Below are 23,568 nucleotides of genomic sequence, written 5' to 3'. Positions count from 1 at the left end.
TTTCCAAGTGCAATAAGGCTTTGGGGAGCCATGGGTGTTGGAGGGGCCCAGGGGAAAATGGGGCTGATGGCTGCAGCCTCTCTGGCCCAGGGCTTCCCAGCTCTGCTGTGAAATGATTTTTCCTCCTTATTTTTTGCCCACTTTAGGGGAATTTCCCCTGTTGCAGCCTGGACTCGGATAGGGCTTGGCCGTGACTTGCCAGGACACTTTGCCCCAGCACATCCACGCTGGGTCCATCCCGTGCCTGGCACCAGGACTGATTCTCCATCTTCCCAGGGCCTCCTGCACCGCTGCCAGCCGGGTGCATGGCCGGTGTTTGCGGGTCTGTACCCACAGCAAAGGAGAGCAAGCGTCCCGTCCGCGAGCATAAATCAGCCGCGAAGTGGAAAACAAGGCGGGCTGAAAACAGCGAGGGAGCGCGGGCCCCTGCTTGCTGCCCGGATGGGTCAGGGACTTCCAGTTCATTTATTCTGCCGGGGTTCGCCCAGCCCTGCTCGGCATGTGTAATGTTTTCTCTGAAAGACCCAGCAGTTCCATGGGCGAAAAACATTCTCCTGTCTCAGGAGCTGGCAGAAATCCTAGTAAATCTGCAGAAGTATGTTTTTGTCGGTGCTGCTTATTCTGTTAGGGGAACTAGTATAAACTATTCCAGTAGAAAACCTTTTCCTGGAATAAAGTCTTGACTCTGTTCAGAGCATTGTCAGGACATTCGTACCGAGAATGGAGCTTTGATGGTAAACACGCTGGGACCAAGGAGGCCTAACGGGGCCGGTGCAGAGCTCGAGCACCCTCTGCCCCATGGATAAACCCCTCACCGGGCACCTGCTATGCTCAAATCAAACATAAAACCTATGCGTGGTTAATTTGCAAACAAAACAGGGGCTTTTTTCTCCCCCCTGAAAGCCTGTCTGTCCCTGCTGGGATGTGCCAGCGTCCATCCCTTCCAAGCTGTGGCTGAGCATCCCCCCATGGGCTCAGGGTCAGCGCTGTGAGCCACGCCGTGGGGACATATCCCAATCCCGCATCACCGTGGGGTCAGCACACAGCTCGAGCCGTCGCTTGTGCTTCCTGCCTCATTTTCCCCACGCCAGCTGGCACAAGGGGTGATGCTGGGAACCCCCAGGGTGGTCCTGGGATAACAGCGGGTGCCTGGTCCGGCTTGAGTTTCTCATCACCCACTGCGGCCTTATCTCCTGGCAGCCGGGATGGGGATGCCTGCCGGGGCTGCCGGCGCGGGTTTGGGCCGGAGATCAGAGCGGTGGCGCCCGGGGCGTGGTGTGAGCCCCGGGCGCTGGCAGGGGACGGCTCTGCGCAGCTTCAAAGGGCGGCAGGTTTTTCTGGGCTTCGGCTGCTGCTTTGCTCTCCAGGCAGGCGTGAAAATGTGAAAGAATGTGAAAAATGTGAAAATGATCGTGCTGGCCCCAAGATTTGTAAACTTCTGGTTAATGTGTAATAAATACATGACAGATAGTCCCAGCGCTGGGTGGGCGACCGCAGCCGCTTGGTGGTGGCACAGCCGGCGGTGGCCGGTGGCATCCCCACGCTGGTGGCATCTGCCCTCGCCTGCTCCCTGGCCAGCCCCGGAGTGCCCTGGGCAGCACTGGTTGGAGAAGCTTTTGGGCTTTTCTAAACTGGTTTCGACTTATCTCCTGTCTTTATGTGAACGCCTTGTCTGGCTTGCAAAAATGCATTTTATGGTATGTGTTTAATTGCTCCCGGTGCAAGGTGCGTGCTCTGAAGCCCAGCTGCAGTGTCCAGCCCCAGCGATGCCGGCGCCGTGCGGTGAGGAACCCGGTGCTGGTTATCCAGAGGTTTTGGTTCCTTGCTGGGATTCTGCCCAGTGCAGGATTTTGTGCTTGGTGATGTGCCACAACAGCCGTGTTCCCCTGGGGGAATCTCTTCTGAGTCACTTATTCTTTGGAAAAATAGCTGTAGAAGTGTGATAGGAAAGCAGGGATGCTGCTGCAGGTCCCAGCACAGCGGTGAGTGGGGAGCAGGGCTTGTCTCAGGGAGGGTCCCCAAAAGTGCCTTGGCACCACGTGCCATGAGTTCAGAGCTGGCAGAGCCTGGATTCGCCTGGGAATTGGAGGGTTGGGGAGGCATTTCTGCCAAGGACCTCCGAGGAGAAGGTGCTGGAGTTGATGCCAAGGGGTGGCCTAATGCTCCGCTGGGGTTTGGACCTGCTGGGGACAAGGGCAGTTCCGCAGGAGCCTCACCAGCATGTCCCACTGTCCCCGAGCTGTGTTCCACCTCTCCTGCAAACGGCCTCTGAGCATCAGAGATCAAAAAGTTTCGTCTGACTCTAATGCATAAATTTCAGCCCTGGATGATTTTCCTTGGTAATTTGGAGAGAAGAGAGTGTTCTTTGAACACAGTTTTGATTGGGTTTGGTAGTTGTGCCATCCCGGCGTCCCTCCCCAAAGTAATTGGGGAGGACAGAGGTATGTGGGTTTGTCTCCCTTGGGTTTTACTTGGTTTTTCTGGGTGCTGATGGGGTCCCCAGTGCACGCGTCCTGGGCAGAGGGCTGAGAAGGGGCTGGGGTCACCCAGGGTTAATCCGCGCTGTTCCTATGGAGCTGGTGACTCGGTTCTGTGCTTTCCTGGGTCCAACTGGGCTCAGCTCCTGAGTGGGGATGCGCGACCAAAGCCAGGCTGCTCCGGTCAAGCACCCATCCCCAGAGAAACCCCAAGGGCTTTCCAAAGAAATTGCAAAGGGAATTTTTCATGGGAAAAGAAAGGTGACTTAGCCACCACCAAACATGTCCAGGTACATAATCTCGATTATTCTTGCAGTTTGGTGGTTCAGGGCATGAAGTTGGGTGGGTTTACGGTTGGGGTGCAGGACAGGAGCTGGGCTGATGCGCTTTGTTCCTGCAGGGCTGTGCAGCCTCTGCCGCCGCTCACCGACCCGCCGCATCCCACCCTCGTTAATTAATGTACTGAGAGCTTCGAGTTTATAAATTGATGCTCTGGGCTATGAATTATGAATGGAGTCACATCCCTGATCACAGCTGTGCTGCGCCGACACTCCTGAAGCTGCTGATCTGAGCGACAGCCCAAAGCTTTTAAGATGTGAACAGCAAAACCTGGGAATAATTTGCTTTCCCAGCTACAAACCTCTTGGCCTACAGATGGGGCTCATCATATTCCCTCTCCTGCTTCCTCCTGTTGCCTTGTCCTCTTTTGTTTTCCAGTATTCCGTCCTCTCATCACCCTCACAGTGGATGTTGACCTGCTTGGCTCCTATGGGAGTTGCACCGTCCACGGCGTGTTCCTCCGCAAGGCTGCTGGTACCAGTTGGGGATGTCTGTCACAGTGCTGGTCCCACTGGTCCCCTGGCCATCCCCAAGCAGGTGCAGGTCCCTGTGTCATCCCACAGCCAGTGCCAAAGCTCCTCGTGCAGGACTCGGTGGGGTTTTGGCAAATCCCTGCAGCTTCATCTCCCTTTGGCCACAACCTTTTGCTCAAGACGTTGTGTTTCGTGGCTCCATCTTCACAACTGGTCTTTGGGGTGTTTGTCCTTGAACTTCTCCACCACCAGAGGCCAAATCCTGCGCTAAGCAGCCATATGTGCTTAATCCTGTAAGCCCAGGTATTTCTGGGGTTTATTGCTTTCTGGATTTGTCTGCATTTTTGCATTCTTGCCTGTGGGAGCGGCTCCCTCCCGGTACCCGATGGGGCCGCTGCCTGCGCGGGGCAGCGCCGCCTGCTCTGACCCACCAAAGGCGCGGGGCAGCTGAGCAGAAATACATTGAAAAAGGAGCTTTAGCTCCCTGGGGATGACAGCACCGCGAGAAACCATCCCAGCCCAACGATGGATGTGGAAAAGGGTCAGTCGTCGTTTCCAGTCCGTTCCAGTTAAGCCACCATGAGCCAGGCAGCAAAATATACAAGTTCAAAGGCAAAGTCTGGGTGTCTGGATGAGCCGTCCTGCCCCATGTGGGGTGCGGGAGGGATGCCGCAGGTCCTGACTGCGTCTTTTTTCTCTTGCGCAGGGGATGCTGCAGCCATGCAAGGTGAAGGATGGACAGACAGCCGGTGCCAGAGCCACGACAGTTATTTATTTATCCACCTGAAGCCAGGTTGGCCGGTGCTTGGCTGAGCTGTGGAGCAGGGTCTGCACGGCGAGAGCTGTTTTTCGGACACAAACACTCCCCAGTGCGACGAGGACAGAGGAGCTGCTGCTGATCGAACCTGCTTTGGGAGGGAAAAACACCACTTTGGTTTGGTGGCTAATTAGATATTTACCAGGAAGGAAGGGAAGTTAAAAATAGGGTGACAGGGACTTCAAAGGGTGTTTTTTTGACTTCTAAGAATAACACCTTTGCTGGCACCGATTTTGGGAATATCAGCTGTGCCTGGGTGTGAAAGACGGAGGGGACATTTGCATCGCTTTGAGGGCACAACGGCATCGGCAGGGACACGAAGGAGGGAGTTTTGGGGAAGATGAAGCCACCGATGTCCTGGCAGGGGTGGGAGGGGAGGAGTGGCACTGTGGGGACCTCGTCCCCGCGGGCGGTGCTGGTGCTGGTGGCACTGGTGGGGCTCTGGGCACCCCCAGTAGTGTCCGGGCAGCCCAACTTCATCGTCATCCTGGCAGATGATGTGGGCTGGGGGGACCTGGGGGCCAACTGGGCAGAGACGACGGAGACCCCGCATTTGGATGAGCTGGCAGCTGAGGGGACAAGGTAATGTCTGTCCCCCCTTCCTCACCCTCCCCAGACATCCGTGGTTGCTGTGTCCCACAGCAAAAGGGGTTCCCTCCCGTGGGGACCAGCAGGTGACAGGATTTCCCTGACGTGTTTTTGGGTGCACAGGGAGGGTGGCCAGAGGTCAGTACCTCAGGGCGCAGGTCCATCCGTCCCCATGAGCTTCACCCCCTGCTCCAGACCCCCATCCCTGGGCAGAAGGGGATGGATGCCGGGGAGCAGGGAGGGACGGGGCGGCGTTAGACCATGCAGGGGTTTGTGAGCGAAGGGTCTTTTTGTTTCCCAGGTTTGTGGATTTCCACTCAGCCGCCTCCACTTGCTCGCCGTCCCGCGCCTCTCTGCTCACCGGCCGCCTCGGGGTGCGCAACGGGGTGACCCACAACTTCGCTGTCACGTCGGTGGGTGGCCTCCCCCTGAACGAGACCACCCTGGCCGAGGTCCTGCGGGCGGCTGGGTACAGCACGGGCGCTATAGGTAACACCGCCGTGCCGAGGGGACGCCGGGGGGGAGAGGCGGGAGGGGGGATGAAGGTGCTGTTTTGTCGTTCCCTCTCGGCTCAGCACGTTTGTTGGGACCGAGCACGTGCCAGAGGTCAGAGGATGAAGCTGGTTGTTTGGGAGGGGTTAGAAAGTCACCTCCTCTGAACACAAATGCATGAAAGAGCCTTTTAAGGCTGGAGACGGTCGCTTTGCTCAGGCACGAGGTACCCTATGCATTTTTTCTGAGTTTTTGCAAAAAAAAAAAAGGGTATTCTGGAAATGCAGCCAGCACAAACAAGTCACCTTTCTTGTCACTAGATGAAAGCCCCTGGTGCTGCGGGCGCCTTGCGGGTGACAGCTGGCGGCAGCATTCATCTCTGACATGATGTTCTGTGGCTTCCACGCAGGCAAGTGGCACCTGGGACACCACGGCCACCATCACCCCAGCTTCCGCGGTAAGGGCTGCGCTGGTGGGGAAGGGATGAGCTGAGCATCCCACGGCTGCCTTGTCCCCGCCGACACCCTCGCTTGTCCTTCAGGCTTCGACTACTACTTTGGGATCCCCTACAGCCACGACATGGGGTGCACGGACACCCCCGGCTACAACGTGCCGCCCTGCCCGCCCTGCCCGCGGCACGGCACCCCTGCCAGGTACGGGGGCACGCGGTGGGGTCAAGTGCTGGTATTTGCACTGATAGTCTCAGCCCTTTGCTGTGGTCACCTCCCCTTATGCTCCGTGCACACGTTTTTTTCCCCTTGTGCACCCCACAGCAGGTCAGAGAGGTGGGTTGGTCCCCAAGCACCCTGTGCCACGGGGACATTGATATCGTCCCCTTTCTGCTCACCTCCTCGGCTGCACCTCTCTGCTAAGCCAGGAAAAGAACTGGGCTGTGCCTGCTGCCATGCTGGTCCCTGCTCCGGTGACAAGCGGGTGGCTTCTTCCCAGCAGGATCCTGAGGAAGGACTGTTACATGGAGGTGGCCCTTCCTCTCTTTGAGAACGTCACCATCGTCCAGCAGCCCGTCAACCTCAGCAGCCTGGCAGCGCGCTACGCAGAGGAGGCGGCGCGGTTCATCCGGCGGGCGAGGTGAGATGTCACCTGCTGTCCCCTGTCCCCTGCGCCAGGAAAGCTCATGGGTCACTGCGAACGTCTGCATTGCATTGGAGTGATGCTGCGGGGGACGGACGATGCTCCGCAGGTCTGGGGTCTCCATGGTTTGGCTTCCCAGCTGAGGATGAGGAAGCCACCAAGGCTGTCACTGGTGCCCTGCAGCACTCATGTGGAAGCCTTTGGGTGCCTCTCCTCTAAAGGCATCATGTGTTTTAAAAACGACCATTTACAAGGAAGGTCGAAGCCTTTGAGCTGGGCTGTGCCTCTTCCTGGGGGGGACATGCAGCCAGATCCTGCCTGGCAGGGATGGGTGGAGGGAGATGTTGCCATCCCCTGTCCTGTCCTGTCCTGTCCTCCATCCCCCTGCCACCTGCACCTGGAGGTATTTAAACTGGGGGCTGATCCATTTTGGGGATGGGACCCCTGGGCTTCAGGCTCTGCCCTCCCCAGCGCTGTGCGGACACAGGTCCCTGGGCGTGCTCTTCCCGGAGGAGCAAAGCGGCTCCTCCAACACGATGAACCCTGCAGCCTTGCTGACGAGTTGTGTAATTTTAATCCCCATTATCAGCGGATTATGAGCTGTGACTGTGCAAAACACCTCGCGGCAGCGTGGAGGGGAAGCGCTGCTGGGCAGCCGTGTTGGAGCCCATCCTGCGGCTGCATCCCGGGATAACACAGACCCGGGGAAGGGCCGTGGTGGGGGGTCCTGGGGGTGTAAATGGGGACAGGTTTGTGTAACAGTGGCAGACAAGGGGCTGGGCAGGGAGCAGCCTGTGAAGAAATGGCTCCTTACAATCCTGGGTGATGTTTTGCATGCACAATACCTATAGTTTATCCCCTTTGGGTACCAAGAATCGTGATGTGTCTGTGACAGGGCTGGGGGGACCCGCGCACCCAGCTGCCACCATCCCTCCCCCTGTGCAAACCCCCAGCCCCCCGGCTCTGAGGATGCTGTCAGACTGTGAAACCAAGCGGCTGAGCTGTGGGTTAATAGGAAAAACCTCTCAACTCCCAGTGAAACCAAGCGGGTGAGCTCTGGGTTAATAGGAAAAGCCTTTACTCTCCCAGTAGTATTTGGGGGTTATCTGCGTTCGCGGAGAACAGGATTAAGCAGGTGTCTGCATTTTCTCGCCTCTTTGATGGCTTATTCCAGTTTTCCTCTGCCTGACTCATTCATTACAGGGCAACAAAAGAACACCGGATTTATCATCTGGGTGTTTTTTTAACCAGTCGTGTCAAGGTTGAGCAATTCGTGACAGGGAGACTTGGCTTCGCTTGAGACACTTGGAGCGCAATGAACATGGGAGCGAAAGTCAGGGACATCTGTCTCAAGTTATTGATTACATGTTTGCTCAATTTTGGGGAGAATTCTGAAATGTTGATGCGAAAAGCAAATGAGAACACTGTGGTCATGATGCTGGAGTTCACCTGGTGCTCCCAGGTTGGATGTGAACCGGGGAAATCAGCTTTCCCTGCTCCGGGATCTCTGGCATCCCAAGGGGAATATGCCACGTAGGTTTTGCCATGGGGATTTGCAAGGGGCACATCAGCACCCCCTGACCCCCAGCGTTTCACAGGAGTGGGTGCCGGGGGGACACAGCCCCTTGCAGGGCTCCAGCACCGCTAGGGAAGGATGCGGTAGCTCCGGGTGGGGTGGGATTTACTCATTTTCCATCCCCAGGTGGGAGACGGGTAAAGGAAGGAAATGCTGAAACGCACGTCGGTGGGGCCCTAAAAGTGATGGGGCGGCCGGAGCCGGGCTGGGGCACGTCCCTGGGATCCGGCCCCTCCTGCCGCTCGCCATCCCACCCTTCCCCTCCGAGGTCCCTGAGGAAGAGCGGGACTCGTTGGAGGAGATAAATTTAGCTGTAAACAAGAAAACAGGACGTATCCTCCAGTGATTTAAAAGCAAACAGGCAGTGGGGCAGCGCGCGATGAGCGAACGTGCCGCGGTCCCTGTCCGGGGCTGCTCGTGGGCAGCGTGAGCATCTTCTGCTGCTCGTCCTCTGCCAAAATCACCGGTGGGGGCTGAGCATTTGCTGGGAAGGGGGAGGAAGGGCCAAAATGGGGCCTGTGAAAGAGGGGATGGAGGCGGGTGGGTGCCAGGGGTGCACTGAGCGGGGTGTTGGGCTCGGCACTGCCTGGGGGACACCGGGGGATGGAGGAACGGACAAGCCCGTTCCAAACGGGTGGCCAGTCGACAACAGTGGCTCATGCTGGGCCAAGCATCCCCCCTGCCCGGGGAGCGGGTACCCGGAGGGTTTGGACAATGCACACAGGGTGTTTTTTCCCCTGGGAGCTGCGGCAGAGGCAGAGGTGGCCACAGGGCTCCCAGGGCCACCGCTCTGTGTCCCCAGGCACCCCGGTGACCTGCTGCCACCTCCCCCGACCCATCTGACCGTGCTCTCCCTCTTCCCCGTGCAGCGGACGCCCCTTCTTCCTCTACCTAGCGCTGGCCCATATGCACGTCCCGCTGGGGGTGTCATCCCCGCCGCCCCCCAACTCGGGCAGGGGCATCTATGGAGCCTCCCTGAGCGAGATGGATGCGCTGGTGGGACAGATAAAGCGGGTGGCTGACAGCCACGGAAAGGGCCACACGCTCCTGTGGTTCGCAGGTACAGCAGCAAAAGCGGCTGCGGTGGCTGGGGGTGACACTGGGGTCACAGCTGGGGTGTGTGTGGGTGGTGGGGGGGACAGGACCCCTGTTTGTCCCCTGCCCTTGGTGCTCTTGGCTGTTCTGGGGATGGGGAGGGAGGAGCAGCTGCGGCCGAGCTGCCCAGGGCTGTCACATCGTGGGGACATGGGCGTCTCCTGGGGACATGGGGGTCCTGGGGTGCTGGGGGCGCTCAGCCGGCTGCTCCCCCCACCACCCCGTTTGGCCGCGGGGCTGAACCGGCAGGGCTGAGCCTAATTAAACGGCAAATCCTCAGTCATTAAGAAGCCCAAATCCGCTCTGGCTGAGCAGCCTCCCTAATGAGGACAGGAACTGCTCCGCTGCTCATTAAGCTGGTGGCAGCCACGTCCCCCCCCCCATGCCCCAGCTCCACTCCAGCCCCTCACCGGGGACTTGAGCAGCCCCGACCCTTCAGAATAAACTTCTAGAACTAAAAATAAATAAACCCGCTGCTCTCGCTAATGTGGGAAAGCGTCACGGGGGTGGAGGGGTCACCTGTCCTCACGCATCCCCCCATTGTGGAGGTGCCCTCTGGCCTCGGTGTTGCTCATGGGGATATTTCTTTCCCTTGCAGGTGACAATGGTCCTTGGGCTCAGAAGTGTGAGCTGGCAGGACGCGTGGGGCCGTTCGTGGGGGCCTGGCAGAGGCAGAGAGGTGACCTGGCAGGGTGGGGTTGTCTCCTGTCCCTGGGGGGGTCGCTGCTTCCCAAAGCCCTTCATTGCCCAGCAAGGGGGACGTGGGGAGCATCTCACCCTCGGCCTTTCTGCTGGCTGCTGCTCGGGGCTGAGCTGCCTTGAATACACCCCAGGATACTTTTTCTCTTTCAGTCAGGTTTTCCCCTAAAATCACTGCTGGGGTCAGAGCTGGGGCCCCAGTCCCTGTTACCCCAGAGCTCAGGGCTATTTTCTTTTTTTTTGCTCTTCTCTTCTCTTCTCTTCTCTTCTCTTCTCTTCTCTTCTCTTCTCTTCTCTTCTCTTCTCTTCTCTTCTCTTCTCTTCTCTTCTCTTCTCTTCTCTTCTCTTCTCTCCTTTTTCTTTTTCTTTTTCTTTTTCTTTTTCTTTTTCTTTTTCTTTTTCTTTTTCTTTTTCTTTTTCTTTTTCTTTTTCTTTTTCTTTTTCTTTTTCTTCCTCTTTTTCTTTTTCTTTTTCTTCCTCTTTTTCTTTTTCTTTTTCTTCCTCTTTTTCTTTTTCTCTTTTTCTTTTTCTCTTTTTCTTTTTCTTTTTCTTTTTCTTCCTCTTTTTCTTCTTCTTCCTCTTTTTCTTCTTCTTCTTCTCCTTCTTCTCCTCTTCTTCTTCTTCTTCTTCTTCTTCTTTTTCTTTCTCTCCCCTGTTTGGTTATTTATTTTTTTCCCTGCTTTTCCTCCTTTTCCGGCCAAGCCATCTGCTCGGTGGGTTTACTGTAGCCGGGGCGGCCAGAAGCACGCATGAGTCAGGCGTTTCCCACTTCTGCTTGTATTACGCAGTGTAAACGCGCGCCGGGCTCGGCTCCCCCTTTGCCCGGGGTCAGGGGGGGGAGCGGTGACGGGGGGGCCGTGGCCGCCAGCTCCTCTTTCCTCCTCCGCTTCCTGACACCCGGGCGATGCGGCCGCTGCCCTGGGCAAACGCTGCCAGGCTGGCTGGCTTGCTGGCTGGCTTTCCCGTTCCCAGAGCCCTTCCTTGGGCTCAAATCAGAACTTTAATTATTTTTTTTTTTAATTTTAGTAAACAAACCCTGCTGGCGACCTGGGTTGCTCTTGAGCAACCGAGGGTCACAAGCCTGAGCAGCTGGTACAGGCAGTGCAGTGTTTGGGAACAAAGTGAAAGAAAACACGGCCCCTTTCCAGCCTCTCACTGCCCTGTAAAAACATCCCGAGCCCCGGGATGCCGGGGAGGGCTGGCAGGGCTGGAGGAGCTGGCTGTAAATACTGGGTGCCGAAGATGACTTCTGAAATATCTCATCTGGTTGTTGCACGGATGTTTTGAAAGCCAGCCCAGTGTTACTGTCCGCTGCTGGCTGGTCTGGTGCAGCTGATACCCGCTGGTGTGGGTGCTGGGTGGGTGGGATACACAGCCATCCTGTCCCACCCCACCCCACCCCACCCCACCCTACCCTACCCCATCCCACCCCATCCCACCCCATCCCATCCCATCCCATCCCATCCCATCCCATCCCATCCCATCCCATCCCATCCACCCCATCCCATCCCATCCCATCCCATCTCACCCCATCCATCCCATCCCATCCCATCCCATCCCATCCCATCCCATCCCATCCCATCCCATCCCACCCCATCCATCCCATCCCATCCCATCCTGGGGGTATCATGCCCCACCAGGGAAAAGCCCTTTGAGGAGCTGGGGGGACAGGTTGCTCAGGCTCTATACGTTCCACATACATTGGCATTTCCTTCTAGGGTCCAACCCAAATTCCAGGGATGTTTTCCATTAATTTTGGATGGTCACTGGAGTCAGTCCTCACTGGGAGAAAGCAGCACATTCATGCGTGCTGCCCCCCCTTCTCTGCTTGGGGACCTTCCTGCAGCCCCAGCCCACCCCAAAAACCTGTCTCCCACCTGGCGCCAAGAGCCCAGCAACGGGGGGGGCCGGGATGGAGATGCAGGTTTTGTGGATGTGATGCTGGGTGTGTTTTGAGGCAGGTTTGGGAGATCCCTGTGCTGGGGACCTGCTGTGCATGGCGGGAGCAGGACCAGGGATTCATCCCAGCACGAGGATGCTCAGTTCAGCTTCCCTGGAAAGCCCCATGGCACCATCCCTGCTCCAGCGAAACATCCCAGGTTGGGTTTGGGGTGTTTCAGCCCTTTTACTGCCCAAAGTGTTCACGTCCTGCTCAGCCAGAGGTACTCGGGTGGCTGGAGGGAAATATCCATCCTGCATCTGAAATGCAGTAGCCTTATGGGAGGATGAGTTATTTAATGTACGTGCAGAGATGGGGATTGATATTAATTGCTATAATTGCTGTAATTTCCTGGGTGTCTGCAGGCATGGGAGGCACCTTGCTCAAGCCGTACGTGACACGTGCTGGAAGCACTGTTACGTTTCCAACAGCCACAAGAGCCCCCGGTGCCAGCTGTGTCACACCGCTTCATCCCCAAAGAGATACTGCTTGCGGGGAAAACACCAAAAGTTTGGGCGTGGAGTGGGAGAGATTGGAGCCACGCCTGGCCCAGGACGGGCAGTGGGGCCAGAAACCTTTTTCCTGGGCTATTTCTCATGACACCGTCACCGCAGCATCTGTACCATATGTGTCCTCCGCTCCAGTGATGCGGGTCCGGCAGCATCGCCTGGGAGCGCAGGATCAGCCCAGATGCCCGCGGCATCGGGCAGTGGCTCCCGGCGAGGCCAGGCTGGGCTGGGGACCGGCGCGGGGACGCGGCGGAGCGCGGGGCGGCTGTGCCACAGCGGGGACTCGATCCTCCCTTGGCTCTGCCCGGAGGAAATGGCTCGGGGCGAGCGCCGTTGCCATGCACACGCTGAAAGGCGGCGGACAAAGGCTGCGCCTGGGAAGTTTGTTCGGTGAATCGGGTTGGATTTTCTGTTTGCCCCATTCCCAGCCCTTTCCTCCCCCAGCTGCCTGGGGCCCTTTGGGCTACAGCCAAAGCAGAGGCTCTCTAGTGCCCTTCCACCCATTTTGTTACTCAGCATCCCCATTTTGTTGGTCAGCATCCCAAGCGGAGGAAAGGACCGGGCGGCATCCCTGCACCCGACATCTCAAACCCAAGGGCAGAGCAGGGGTGTTTTGGGTGATGTCGGGGAAACAACTGAACAGATTCATTAACCAGCAGGAGGGTTATCAGCAGGATGGTGTTTTTAATGAAGCAGGTTTCCAGCAGGCTGGGGGCTGTCTGTGTTTTACCATGCGGAGGGCTGCAGCCACCTACACAGGGACATTCGCAACCCCTGGAAGAAATTCCTACATTACCCACCTGCTCCATATTCTTGCCAGACATCAAAACTGGGTGGAAATGTGGCGGCTCCGGCAGCCGGCCGTGTTCCTCATCACTCACTGGAGCAGAGGAGAAACACAAAGCAGTGCCAAACTGAGCCCCCCTTAGTTTCCCCCCTTTCCCTGTCTCTTTTAAAAACTCCTGAAACTTTTATCCAGCTCCATCTCCAGTGAAATCACCCTCCTTTGGGTCATTGACTTCTGAGTTGCTCCTTTCCCAGGGAAACTCCTGAGTCGGGAGTTTTTCGCGTCCATGCGAAGCTCTGGGATAGCCGCAGGGTGCTGAGCGCTGCCCTTTTCTCTTGCAGGTGGGAGCTCGGCGAAGCAAACGACCTGGGAAGGGGGACACCGGGTGCCGGCGCTGGCGTATTGGCCTGGCCGCATCCCTGCCAAGCGCACGAGCCACGCTCTGCTCAGGTAGGAGCCCGGCCACATCGATTTGGGGAGCAGGGCGGCCCCTTTACCCCCTTTTGGAAGGACCCACCGTCCCCGCATCAGGTGACAATCTGGATTTTGGCATCCTGTGCTGCTTAGTGCCTGCCATGTGCCAGGCTCTGCACTTTTGTCCTTTCCCAAGCCCGTAAGACTCAGCGCTTCAGCAAAGAGGAGTTGAAAGGGCTTTTTGTGAGGCTGGCGGGTTGGCATTGGCAGGCGCTGGGCTCCGTGTGCCTCCTGGCCGCCGCGGCCGAAGTGCCTCCCGATAATTAAAAGATGACGATGTTCTCTCTCTCCACCAAGAAGCAGGCTTAGGCTTTGTGGTTTGTGAATGGCTTTATGTGGAGGAGGGTGCGGTTGTGGGAAAGGCTGGACGGAGAGATGGCGCTTGCAATCGGTGCAGGATGCGGCCGGGCTGGGAGGCACATCGCCTACCTGCACTGCGGGGGTGGCGTGGAGGGGTCCTTATTGCAGTCATATTGCACCTGTGCATGCAGCCGTTGCAGCTCTGCATGCAGCCATTGCACTTCTCCATGCAACACTTGCACATCTGCATGCAGCAATTGCACGTTTCCATGCAGCAATTGTATCTCTCCCATGCAGCAATTGCAGCTCTCCATGGAGCAATTGTATCTCCCCATTGCAGCAATTGCAGCTCTGCATGCAGCCCTTGCAGCTGTGCCTTGCAGCATTTGCGCCCCTCTTTGCAGCAAACCCCGCGCTGGGGGCACAGCCTGTGCTGGGGGCAGAGCACTGGGATGCCCCGTCCCCTTTTGTCCCTTGAAGGACACGCTGGTGGAGGTCAGCGTGCTGCGGCTGGGGGGGCTGCTGGGTTGGGAAAGTGTCCCAGCTGCTGGAAGCGGGTCCCAACCAGTGGCCCTGGGAGGTGCTGGGTGTCTCTGAGGTCCCTGAGATAAGCCAGAGCCATGTACTCCTTGCATGGCCCAAGGGCAGCTCTGAAGCTGGATTTTTGCAGGTAGGGGAAGGTTCCAGGTGTGAGCTGGAGCACTGGCAGGAGGGGATGGGGTGCGGGCAGCCCCGGCATTCCCTTCATCTCCTCACAGACCTTATCTCCTGCATTTCCCAGCTCTGGTCCAGCAGGTTGGACAGCTGGAAGCGTCGAAAGCTGGTGGCACAGGTTGTGCTGCATGCCGGGGGCTTGGAAAGTGGCTTTGCAGCTCCTGAGGAGTCCCAGGGACCTGGTGTCCTTCCCAGTACAGCCCAGCGTGGCCATGGGGCAGGGTGATGCTCTGGCATCAAGAAGAGGCAACCCTCTGTTTGGGAGGCAGCACAGAGCCAGCATGGGGACATGTGTGATGGCTCATGCTCAGAAAGGTGTCACCGCTGTGTCCCCAGCCGTGGTCTGAGCTTTTGGGCAGGGGATGTGGAGGGATGCAGTGGGATGTGGAGGGATGTGGAGGGATGCAGCGGGATGCAGAAAGATGCAGTGGGATGCTGAGGGATGCAGTGGATGCAAGGGGATGCAGAGGGATGCAGCGGGATGCAGAGGGATGCAGTGAGACACAGAGGGCATGGGCTGCTCACTGCTCACAGTGCTGTGGGACGGGCAGCTTTTTGCTACACCTAGAGTCACCCTTGGGGACATCCCTTGAAGGACAAGAATGTCCTGGTTTGGGTGCTTGCTGCCCTCATGAATTCAGGCTGTTGAGAACTTGACCCCCCAGCTGATGGAGAAGACCAATGAAGTCTTTGTGCAGATGTGGCTGGGAAAGCTCTGCCTGGTGGGACCCCCGGGGAGGACAGGGGCTGGCGAACACAGGCACTAACCCATGTATCAGCCTCCTTCTGCTCCCCGGGTTATGAAAATGCCGACAGCCTTTGCTGGAGAGAAGAGCCTGCCCAGGACTGCTCCTCACCTCTCCCTCCCCATCCTCCCGAGCACAGGGAGCAGAGGGGTGAGCGTGCCCAGAAAGAAATGCTGATGCATCACCGTGGATCCGCACCTGCACGCTGGTTTCTGCAGAAAACTGCTTGGTTGGCTTTTCTTAATTATATTTAATTGTCGGAGCCACCCGCCGTGCTCCTGCCCTCCCTTGCCCCAACCCAAAGTAGGGCACAGAAGAAATAGGTCAGTGGGGTGGTGAAGAAGAAACAAATTGCACCACCCTGGTTGTGCCGGCGGCGTGGGGCTGGGCAGGTTGGGCAAGCGGCGGGTGTGGGGAGAGCTGGTTCAGCTGCCTGCACCCCACTGCACCCCCCTGCACCCCGTCATTGACGGGCAGGGCAGCAGGATGCTCAGCGCCAGCAGGCAGGGACCTGCCCGTCCCCAGGCGCTGCCCAGCCCTTCGCTGCTCGTGGTGACAGCAGGACGCTGGAGTGACTTTATTTATTAGATTTATTTAGTAATTTATTAAATTTCTCTTGGCCAGGGCAGGGGGTGGCAGCGTGGCTTCCCCTGTCCCTGCAAGCACAGCTGCCCCAGCTTGGCTTCCAGGATGTGCCTGCTGGTGGGACCAGCCAACTTTGACCAAAATCCAATTTTTTCATGCTTTTTTCATGCAGGCAGGGGGACCTTCTACCACCCCTGCCCTCAATCGTGTTGCCCTCCCACCTCAGTGACTGTTTCCAGCGGTCCCCTCCCCTGTGCCGGGGCCGCTCGGTGCACCCGTGCGAGCATCCGCACACACCGTGCAGGGGGCTGGATCCTGAGGGTGCTGAGCACCCGTGGGAGCAGGAGTGTGCTGACTGGCATCTGCCGTGTCGGGGGACCTGGGCTGACCCCGGCGAGGTGCCTGGGGGGTGTGCCCGGCCTCGGGCGCAGCCAGGAGCCAGAATCTTTCCGGCGCCTCCCGGCTGGCCTGGCCGCGGGGCCGTCTCGGTGAGCGTGCCGGCCGGGCCGCTCGCAGCAGTGTTTGTTCTTATTTGTTCTTGCCGTCTCTTAGCAGCTAAATTAAAACTCGTTCAAGGGGAGAACCGGGGGCCCTGAAGCCCTGGGCTCTTTTCTCTCTCCATTCACGCAGCTGCCATCACGCACCGGGCAGGAGAAACGCGGTGGCAGGACCCTGGGTATCCTCCGGTTGGGGCACCCAGATTTGTCACCTCCCTCCGCATTTTCCTTGTCCCAACTGAGCTCCCGACGTTTTGAGCCCCTGAGCTGCTGGCACGAGGGTTTTGCAGCGATGGGATGCGGCTGAGTCCCCATCGGTCACTCAGCACGGGTGGCTCTGCTGACTCGTCACCTCCCATGCTGTGGCCTTGTCCCCAGCACTGTGGTGTGTCGCTTGGCCACGCTGACATCCTGCTGTCCCCTGGGGACATGGGACACCCCCAGGGCAGGTGTGCGATCACCCCACAACCACATCTGTGAGAGGGAGGGATGCGCTCGGCGGTGGCGAAGGGGACGGACACTTGTCCCTTGCAGGAGCGGGACACGGAGGGTGGGGACCAGACATGGGGCTGTCCCCTGTCCCACTGGAGTCGAGCCCTGTCCCTGTTGGGCAATGTGACACATGGAGGGCGAATCCCATGCCCAGGCTGTGCAAGGGGCTGGTGGCAGAGCCAGGTGGTCCCTGTCCCACCTCAGCAATGACTTTGCTCCATCCTCAGCCCCCCCGTGCTGTGGGGACACGCCAGTGAGGGGCGATTGACCCCAGCCGAGCTCTGGCCCTGAGGCCACAGGCAGCGGCAGGAAAGGAGCCACTGTCCCCCTGCATCCCCACGGAGCCCGAGGGACACAGGGTCACCCGCTCCTCCCCTGCATCCCCCCACACTGGGAAGTGACCAAGGATGAGCCCCAGGTGCTCTTTTGTGGCTGGGCCCCCTGAAAACCCCACGAGGTTTTGGGTGGAAATGCTGACGGGGGTTTTGGTGGGATGCACCGCTCTCATTTTCCACTCTGGCCGCGCTGGCTCGTGCTGTGCCGTGCAAAAGCGAGACCACATTTTCCTGGGGTGGCGGGATCTGCTGTCATTGGCTTCAAAAGTCCCTGTGCCAGCACTTTCTCCGGAGGGTGACCTGACCTGCTGCCCGCTCCGTGTGTCCCTGGGGTGGGACGGGAGGCTGGGGGGGCTCCCTGCCCCCCGGGTGTGGGGTTTGCGGGGGCAGCAGGTCCTGGCTGAACCCCCAGTGCCTGGCGAGTGGCCGGCACCAGGGTGGGAGCTGTGCCAAGCCAGGGCTTGCCGGGGTTTAGACACTACTTGAAGCCGGTTTTAACATTTTCTGCAGACTCAGCTCTTGGGATGGATGCTGGGAAGTGTTCAGCCCCCCCCAGGCACTGAGTGTTCACCAGGCGAGGGGCTGTGGGGTGCAGGTGTGGTTGGGGGGACCCTCTGGGGTGCTCTGCTCCTTGCTCTGATGAAACCCACCTCTTTCCACAGCACCCTGGACATCTTCCCGACGCTGGTGGCCCTGGCTGGGGTGGCGCTGCCCCCGAACAGGCGCTTCGATGGCTTGGACGTGTCCCCGGTTCTCTTTGGGTGGTCGGATATGGGGCACAAGGTAAGGCACAGCCACCCCCCCCCGGTGACATCCCCCTTCTGACAGCAGGTCCCTTCACCCCTGAGCTGTTAATAAAACAGGTAATTGGGGACGGAAAGGCTGAGAGCTGGGATGTGCAGATCCCCATGAGCATCATCCCCTGGCCCGGAGGAGGGGGCCGGCCGGGCGCTGTGCCATGGCTTGGGATACCGGCATAAAGGGGCTTTTGGCTTAACAAAGAGTTGTTTTACACTTTGTCCATAAATCCGGGATTAGAGGTGAAAATGCCTGTGCATGCAGCTTGGCTCGGGCTTGCCCGTCCCCACGGCAGCCCCGCGGTGCCCAGCATGGTGGGTCTAATTTCCCATTGCCAGCATGAGGAACAAAATATCCAAGGGGCTCGGACCTGGCTGTATCCTCTTTATTTATCTTGATAGATAGAGATATAACAAAGCTCTCCTTCCAGTTCTGTGGCTGGGACCATTCGTGTTACTGCTGTTCAAGTGGGGCAGCCCGTCCGTACCCTGCAGCTCTGCCCATACAAAAGCTGCTGACAGCTCCTTTAAGCCTAAAAAACCCAGTTAGCAGAACAAGCAGTATGGCGATGTATTTTTCTCAGCGTTGCACAAGATTTTTGCAGAAAGAAAAGAAAATAGAAGAGTGACTTCAATACCAGTCTCGCAGATAAAGCCTGATTTTGAAGTCCGCCCTCATGCGAGCACCACGAGCCAGCTCCCCGTGGGGATCTTGGATTTGCTTTCTGTGTCCATCAGGGTTTTGGTATTTGCTTTGTATTTATGGAACCCTCTGCTGAACCATGAGATAACACAGGGAAGCGGATGGGATGCGGCCAGGGCGCTCCAATGTACTCCTTGGGATTAACCCTCTTTTGTGTGTGTGGTGCCAGGAGGGGGGACCAGTGGTTTGCTGCGAATGATGCTTTGCTGGGAATGATGGTTTGCTGGGAGTGATGGTTTGTTGGGAGTGACCGTTTGCTGGGAATCGTGGTTTGCTGGGAGCAATGGTTTACTGAGAATTATGGCTTGTTGGGAATTACAGTTTGCTGGGAATTCTGGTTTGTTGGGAGTTCTGGTTTGCTGGGAGTGATGATTTGCTGAGGATCATGGTTTTGTTGAGAATGATGATTTGTTGGGAGTCATGGTTCGGCATCATGGTTTGCTGGGAGCAAGGGTTTGCTGGGGATGATGGTTTGTTGGGGATGATGGTTTGCTGGGGATGGTGGTTTTGTTGGGGTGAAGGTTTGCTGGGGATGGTTTGTTGGGGATGGTGGTTTGCTGGGGATGGTGGTTTGCTGGGGATGATGGTTTTGTTGGGGATGATGGTTTTTTGGGAATGATGGTTTGCTGGGGATGATGGTTTTGTTGGGGTGATGGTTTGCTAGGGATGATGGTTTTGTTGGGAATGATGGTTTGCTGGGGATGATGGTTTTGTTGAGGATGATGGTTTGCTGGGTGCCAGGCTGTGGTGAAGGGGCAGGACTCACACCAGCCATTCCTGTGCATTTCAAACCAAGGAATAAAGTCCTGAGGTGCTACACCCCACCAGCTCCTCCAGCCCCCCAGCATCACCCCCACTCAGAGCTTTTTTGGGGGGTTGTGCTGCAATCAGGGGTGAATGAACCCCTGCAGGGCGGGAGCTGGGGGGCACAGCTGGGTTGTTCCTGCCTGTCCCAGCCTCGATGGAGCATCCCCAGGGATGCGATCCAGCGGCCCGTGCTGCCGTGGGACACAGTGGGGACACAGTGCACATTGTGGGGGACACACAGCACCCCAGGGGGTGGCCAGGAGCAAGTCCCTGTCCCCGCTCCCTCCCCTTTTGTCTCTGCCTCTCACCTCCCGCTCGCGAGCGGCCGACAGCAGCCCGCCCTTTGACGTTACAGGGTTTTCCTTGACACAAATCCTCCCGACAGCAGTTCCTCTGCTCGTCACACCGCCCGGTTTCCGCACACCAACAGCTGCCTCCCAAACCGGGGTCCCTGGGGTGGGGACAAGCTCCCCGGGGTGGGGACGAGCTGCCCAGGGTGACCTTGCTCGGGGTCCCATCCTGCGCACTCGGCACAACCTGGGACGGGGCTGGAGTGATGCCAAAGTCCTGTTTTGAGCGAAGGCTGTTTACAGTAAAAATAAACACATCCTACAGCGTGTATCAAGGGTACCAGTGTCAGATAAATGAGCTCGTTCCAGGAGGTTAATGGCAGGGGGGTGCACGCCTGCTCCCCACGCTTGTGCAAACAGCCTGGAACACCGAGTACAGATGAGATTTCAGGGGAGAAAAGGCTTTTTTTACCCCTTTTCTAGTTGTGTTTTTCTTTGTTTGGTTGGGTTTTTTTTTAATTAAAATGACAAAGTCGCAAATCAATAGAATGGTTGCAGACCTATCAATGATTATTCAAAACAAGCTCCTTAATTAGGCAGTAAATGATAACAGATTTTCTTAGCGTGGAGGTTTCCGAGGCAGGTTTGTTGGTACAAAGGAGGTTTGAGCGCCCGCCACCGAGGCGGCAGCGTCCCAGCTGCGCTGCTGAAGGCGCAGGCGAAGCTTTGGGGCTGCAAGTGGATTCATTGGTGCAGTTCCTGGTATCTTGGCATCACAAGCTCTTGAATATTTGCTGATTCCTGCTCTGGAGCTGTCTTAGTCTCCCCAAGGAGCATCAGCATAAGGGAACTCTATAGCATGGGTTTCCTCCTTGTAGCAGGATCATACTGCACCACCTCTGCCACTTTACACCTTAAACTTTTTTCCCTTAAGCATGACTTTTGAACCAAATTCCAGAAGGTGTATTATTTTTTCAGATTGCAATGGAAGGCAATCAAGGAAAGTGAGAGCATTTGAAAATCACCCCCCACCCTGAATCCTGGCATTTCTTGGATGAGTTACCAACTGGCCGGACCAGGCAGCGTGGGGTTGACATCTCGGGGTGACAGAGTGGGTTGACACCTCGGGGTGACCTCGCAGGGTGACAAAAGAGGGTGCCCGGGGTGCCGGGACAGGACTCGGCGCCGGGCACCTGCTGAAGCATCACCGCGCTGATCAGCTGCGATCGCTGTTACTAAACTTGGCACGGCAGCTGCCTACAACTTCAGCAGATGTTTCTAATTTTTAGCACAGTGGAAATTTCTTGAATCACTTTTAAACTCAGTTCCCAGGGAGGAAACCTCGAGTGACTCATCCCTCAGTGAAGCCATTGGCTCCATGGCCGATATTATCTGACAGACGAGCCCGCTGAAGCGTCCAGCTCACTTGTCTTCTCGCTCCCCTGTGCCAAAGCAGTCGTCCTGTGTGGATCAAGTGTCCTAAATACCGAAAGGGAGAGATTTGACCCACCCTTCCCTCCTTCCCTTCCTTCTCCCCCCATTCGCTGGGCTGTTGTCAGGGCAGGGAGCGCTCGCACAGCGGGGTGAGTCAGCGGCGATGGACCGGGGTGATGTTCCAGCACCTCACCATCCTGCCTCCCAAATACTCTGCCCTGCTCTGCTGAAAGCCACCGCACCTTCACCATCCCTTTCTTATGGTAGAATTGGTCTGGGGAGGTGAATTTGGAAACCAGGAGGCGCAAGAGAGATGCTGCTGTTCCTAGTGCCCTTTTGCTGTCACCCACCCTGCAGGAAGCAAACCTTGGATGGATGCGCAGAGTCCAGGGGCTAAATGGTGTCTCTATAAGTGGTGTCTCTATAAATGATGTCTCTGTAATTGATGTCTGTATAAAATGTATATGCGGGTGGGATGGAGTCTCGTCTGGGGAGGGAGCGGGTCTCACACAGCAGCATTTCCCTGCCACGTTTCTGTTCTTCCTGCAGGTTCTGCTCCACCCCAACAGCGGGGCTGCGGGGAGGGACGGCGAGATCGAGACGCTGCGGCTGGCGCAGTACAAGGCGTTTTACACCACAGGTACCGCGTCCCTTGTAGAGATCGGAAAGTCTGGGGGAAAAAAAAAAAAACAACAAACTTCTGGAATTCTTGGTTCCATGCAGATAACAGGTAAAAACCAACTCAGGCTAATTCAAGCCAGAGCAAACCCAGGAGAAGGATGAGCACATGGCCCCTGTGTATGTGTGATGGGGGGTTGGTGGCCTCGGAAGCACTTTCAGACCTTCAGCCGGACCCGGGATCCCAGAGCTGGGACGCAGTGGGACTGGGTGAGGAACACAAAGGTGAGCGCTGGGCAGCCCGGGACTGCAGCGTTCTTCTCTCGTTTCCTCCCCAGGAGGGGCCATGGCTTGCGATGGCAGCATCGGGCCAGCTCAGCGTCACCAGCCACCCCTCATTTTCAATCTGGCTCGTGACATCCAGGAGCAGGAGCCTTTGGATGTGGCATCCAGAGAGTACCAGGCTGTGCTGCCTGCCATCAGCAGGGCTTACGCCCAGGCCCTGGAGGACATCGCCACAGACAACATCTCCATTGCCGATTACTCCAAAGACGCGGCTGCCACCCCCTGTTGTAACGCCCAGCACGTGGCCTGCCGGTGCCACCAGCCCGGGACACACGCAGCCGTCCTGGAGCATCACACAGGAAGAAGAGCAACACGGCTTTGTCTTTAAGCAAATAATCACTCAGGCTGCTCCTGTCCCTGGTCTGGTTTGTGTGAACGGGGCGCTTGTGCTGGAGGAGAGGGACGGAGGCTGTGGTCACAGTGTCACAGGATCACAGTATGTTTGGGATTGGAAGGGACCTCAAAAGATCATCTAGTCCAATCCCCCTGCTGGAGCAGGAACGCCCAGGTGAGGTCGCACAGGAACATGTCCAGGTGGGTTTTGAATGTCTCCAGAGAAGGAGACGGTGCTGTGGCACTGGAGGTGGGTTAGTTGTGGGTCTGTGGAGCACACGGAGGGTCCCCTTGGTGCAGAGCAGGACTGTCACCTCGGCAGCACGGCCACTGCTGTACCTGGTGGCACGTGGAAGCAGACAGGGGTTTTGTAGGGCTCTTCAGCTGAGAAAGAGCAAAGGCTTGGATTAGGGGCAGGACAAGGGGTGATGGTTTTAAACTAAAGGAGCGGAGATTCAGGCGAAGCATGAGGAAGAAATTGTTGCCCCTGAGGGTGGTGAGAGCCTGGCCCAGGTTGGCCAGAGAGGTGGTGGCTGAACCATCCCTGGAGACATCCGAGGCCAGGCTGGATGGGGCTCTGAGCAACCTGAGCTGGTGAAGATGTCTCTGCTCATGGCCAGGGTTAGACCAGGTGAGCTTTGAAGGTCCCTTCCAACCCAAACCATTCTCTGATTCTATGATTGAAACCCTTCTGTGAGATCTGGCTTCGGGAGAGGATTCCTCTGGGCAATGCGCTTGGCTTTCCTCTAAAATGGACCTCACAGGAGCGGCTGGTGGGAGCACAGGGGAGGACGGGGCCTCTGAGCAAATGTCCCTTCTGGTGCTGAGACCCTGGAAATGTGTTGCTGCAGAGAGAAACATCCCGGCTGGCACAAGGTGAGGGCTCTGGGAAAGGAGCACCTGCCCCGCCAGCTCCCACAGGAGGCTTGTTAATGGGGTTATGTTACTAACCCAGAGGAGGGGGCAAGACAGCTCTGGTGGGGCGGTTCTGGGCAGGTGCAAAGCCCTGGGGAGCTGCAAAGGCCAAACCGAAGGTGCAACTGAAACTTAAGAAACCAGCGGGATGTCTCAGCAGCTGGGTGGGGGTTTTCTGAAACAATTTTAGACTCCGATTTACGCACCCAGATCTTTCTGTGGATGAACCATACGTGGATTTGTGTGAACTTGGTCGGGTGGAAGCCACCGTCCTCGCACCAGCCCCCCAAACCCACCCTC

General features: G+C 57.4%; 1 protein-coding gene across 4 annotated transcripts in view; it reads left to right on the top strand.

The window, feature by feature from the left end:
• Positions 1–23,484, top strand: part of ARSG (arylsulfatase G) — a 38,173-nt gene extending 14,689 nt beyond the window's left edge. For 2 of the 4 annotated variants that reach the window (XM_082067026.1, XM_082067027.1), the window contains 11 exons: positions 3,996–4,082; positions 4,996–5,183; positions 5,596–5,643; positions 5,728–5,839; positions 6,138–6,275; positions 8,724–8,914; positions 9,548–9,628; positions 13,225–13,333; positions 17,689–17,809; positions 21,607–21,697; positions 22,014–23,484. In XM_082067026.1, the coding sequence (XP_081923152.1) occupies positions 4,024–4,082; positions 4,996–5,183; positions 5,596–5,643; positions 5,728–5,839; positions 6,138–6,275; positions 8,724–8,914; positions 9,548–9,628; positions 13,225–13,333; positions 17,689–17,809; positions 21,607–21,697; positions 22,014–22,348 (1,473 nt within the window). In that variant the 5' untranslated portion in view covers positions 3,996–4,023 and the 3' untranslated portion in view covers positions 22,349–23,484. Of the gene's footprint in view, positions 1–146; positions 3,902–3,995; positions 4,689–4,995; positions 5,184–5,595; positions 5,644–5,727; positions 5,840–6,137; positions 6,276–8,723; positions 8,915–9,547; positions 9,629–13,224; positions 13,334–17,688; positions 17,810–21,606; positions 21,698–22,013 lie in introns of all 4 variants that reach the window. The other 2 variants (XM_082067024.1, XM_082067025.1) reach the window with 2 other exon arrangements.
• Positions 23,485–23,568: the final 84 nt, after the last annotated feature.

Source organism: Streptopelia decaocto (genome assembly GCF_964273445.1).
Source record: "Streptopelia decaocto genome assembly, chromosome: 16".
Lineage (NCBI taxonomy): Eukaryota > Metazoa > Chordata > Aves > Columbiformes > Columbidae > Streptopelia > Streptopelia decaocto.
This window is presented reverse-complemented; position numbering and strand designations above follow the sequence as displayed.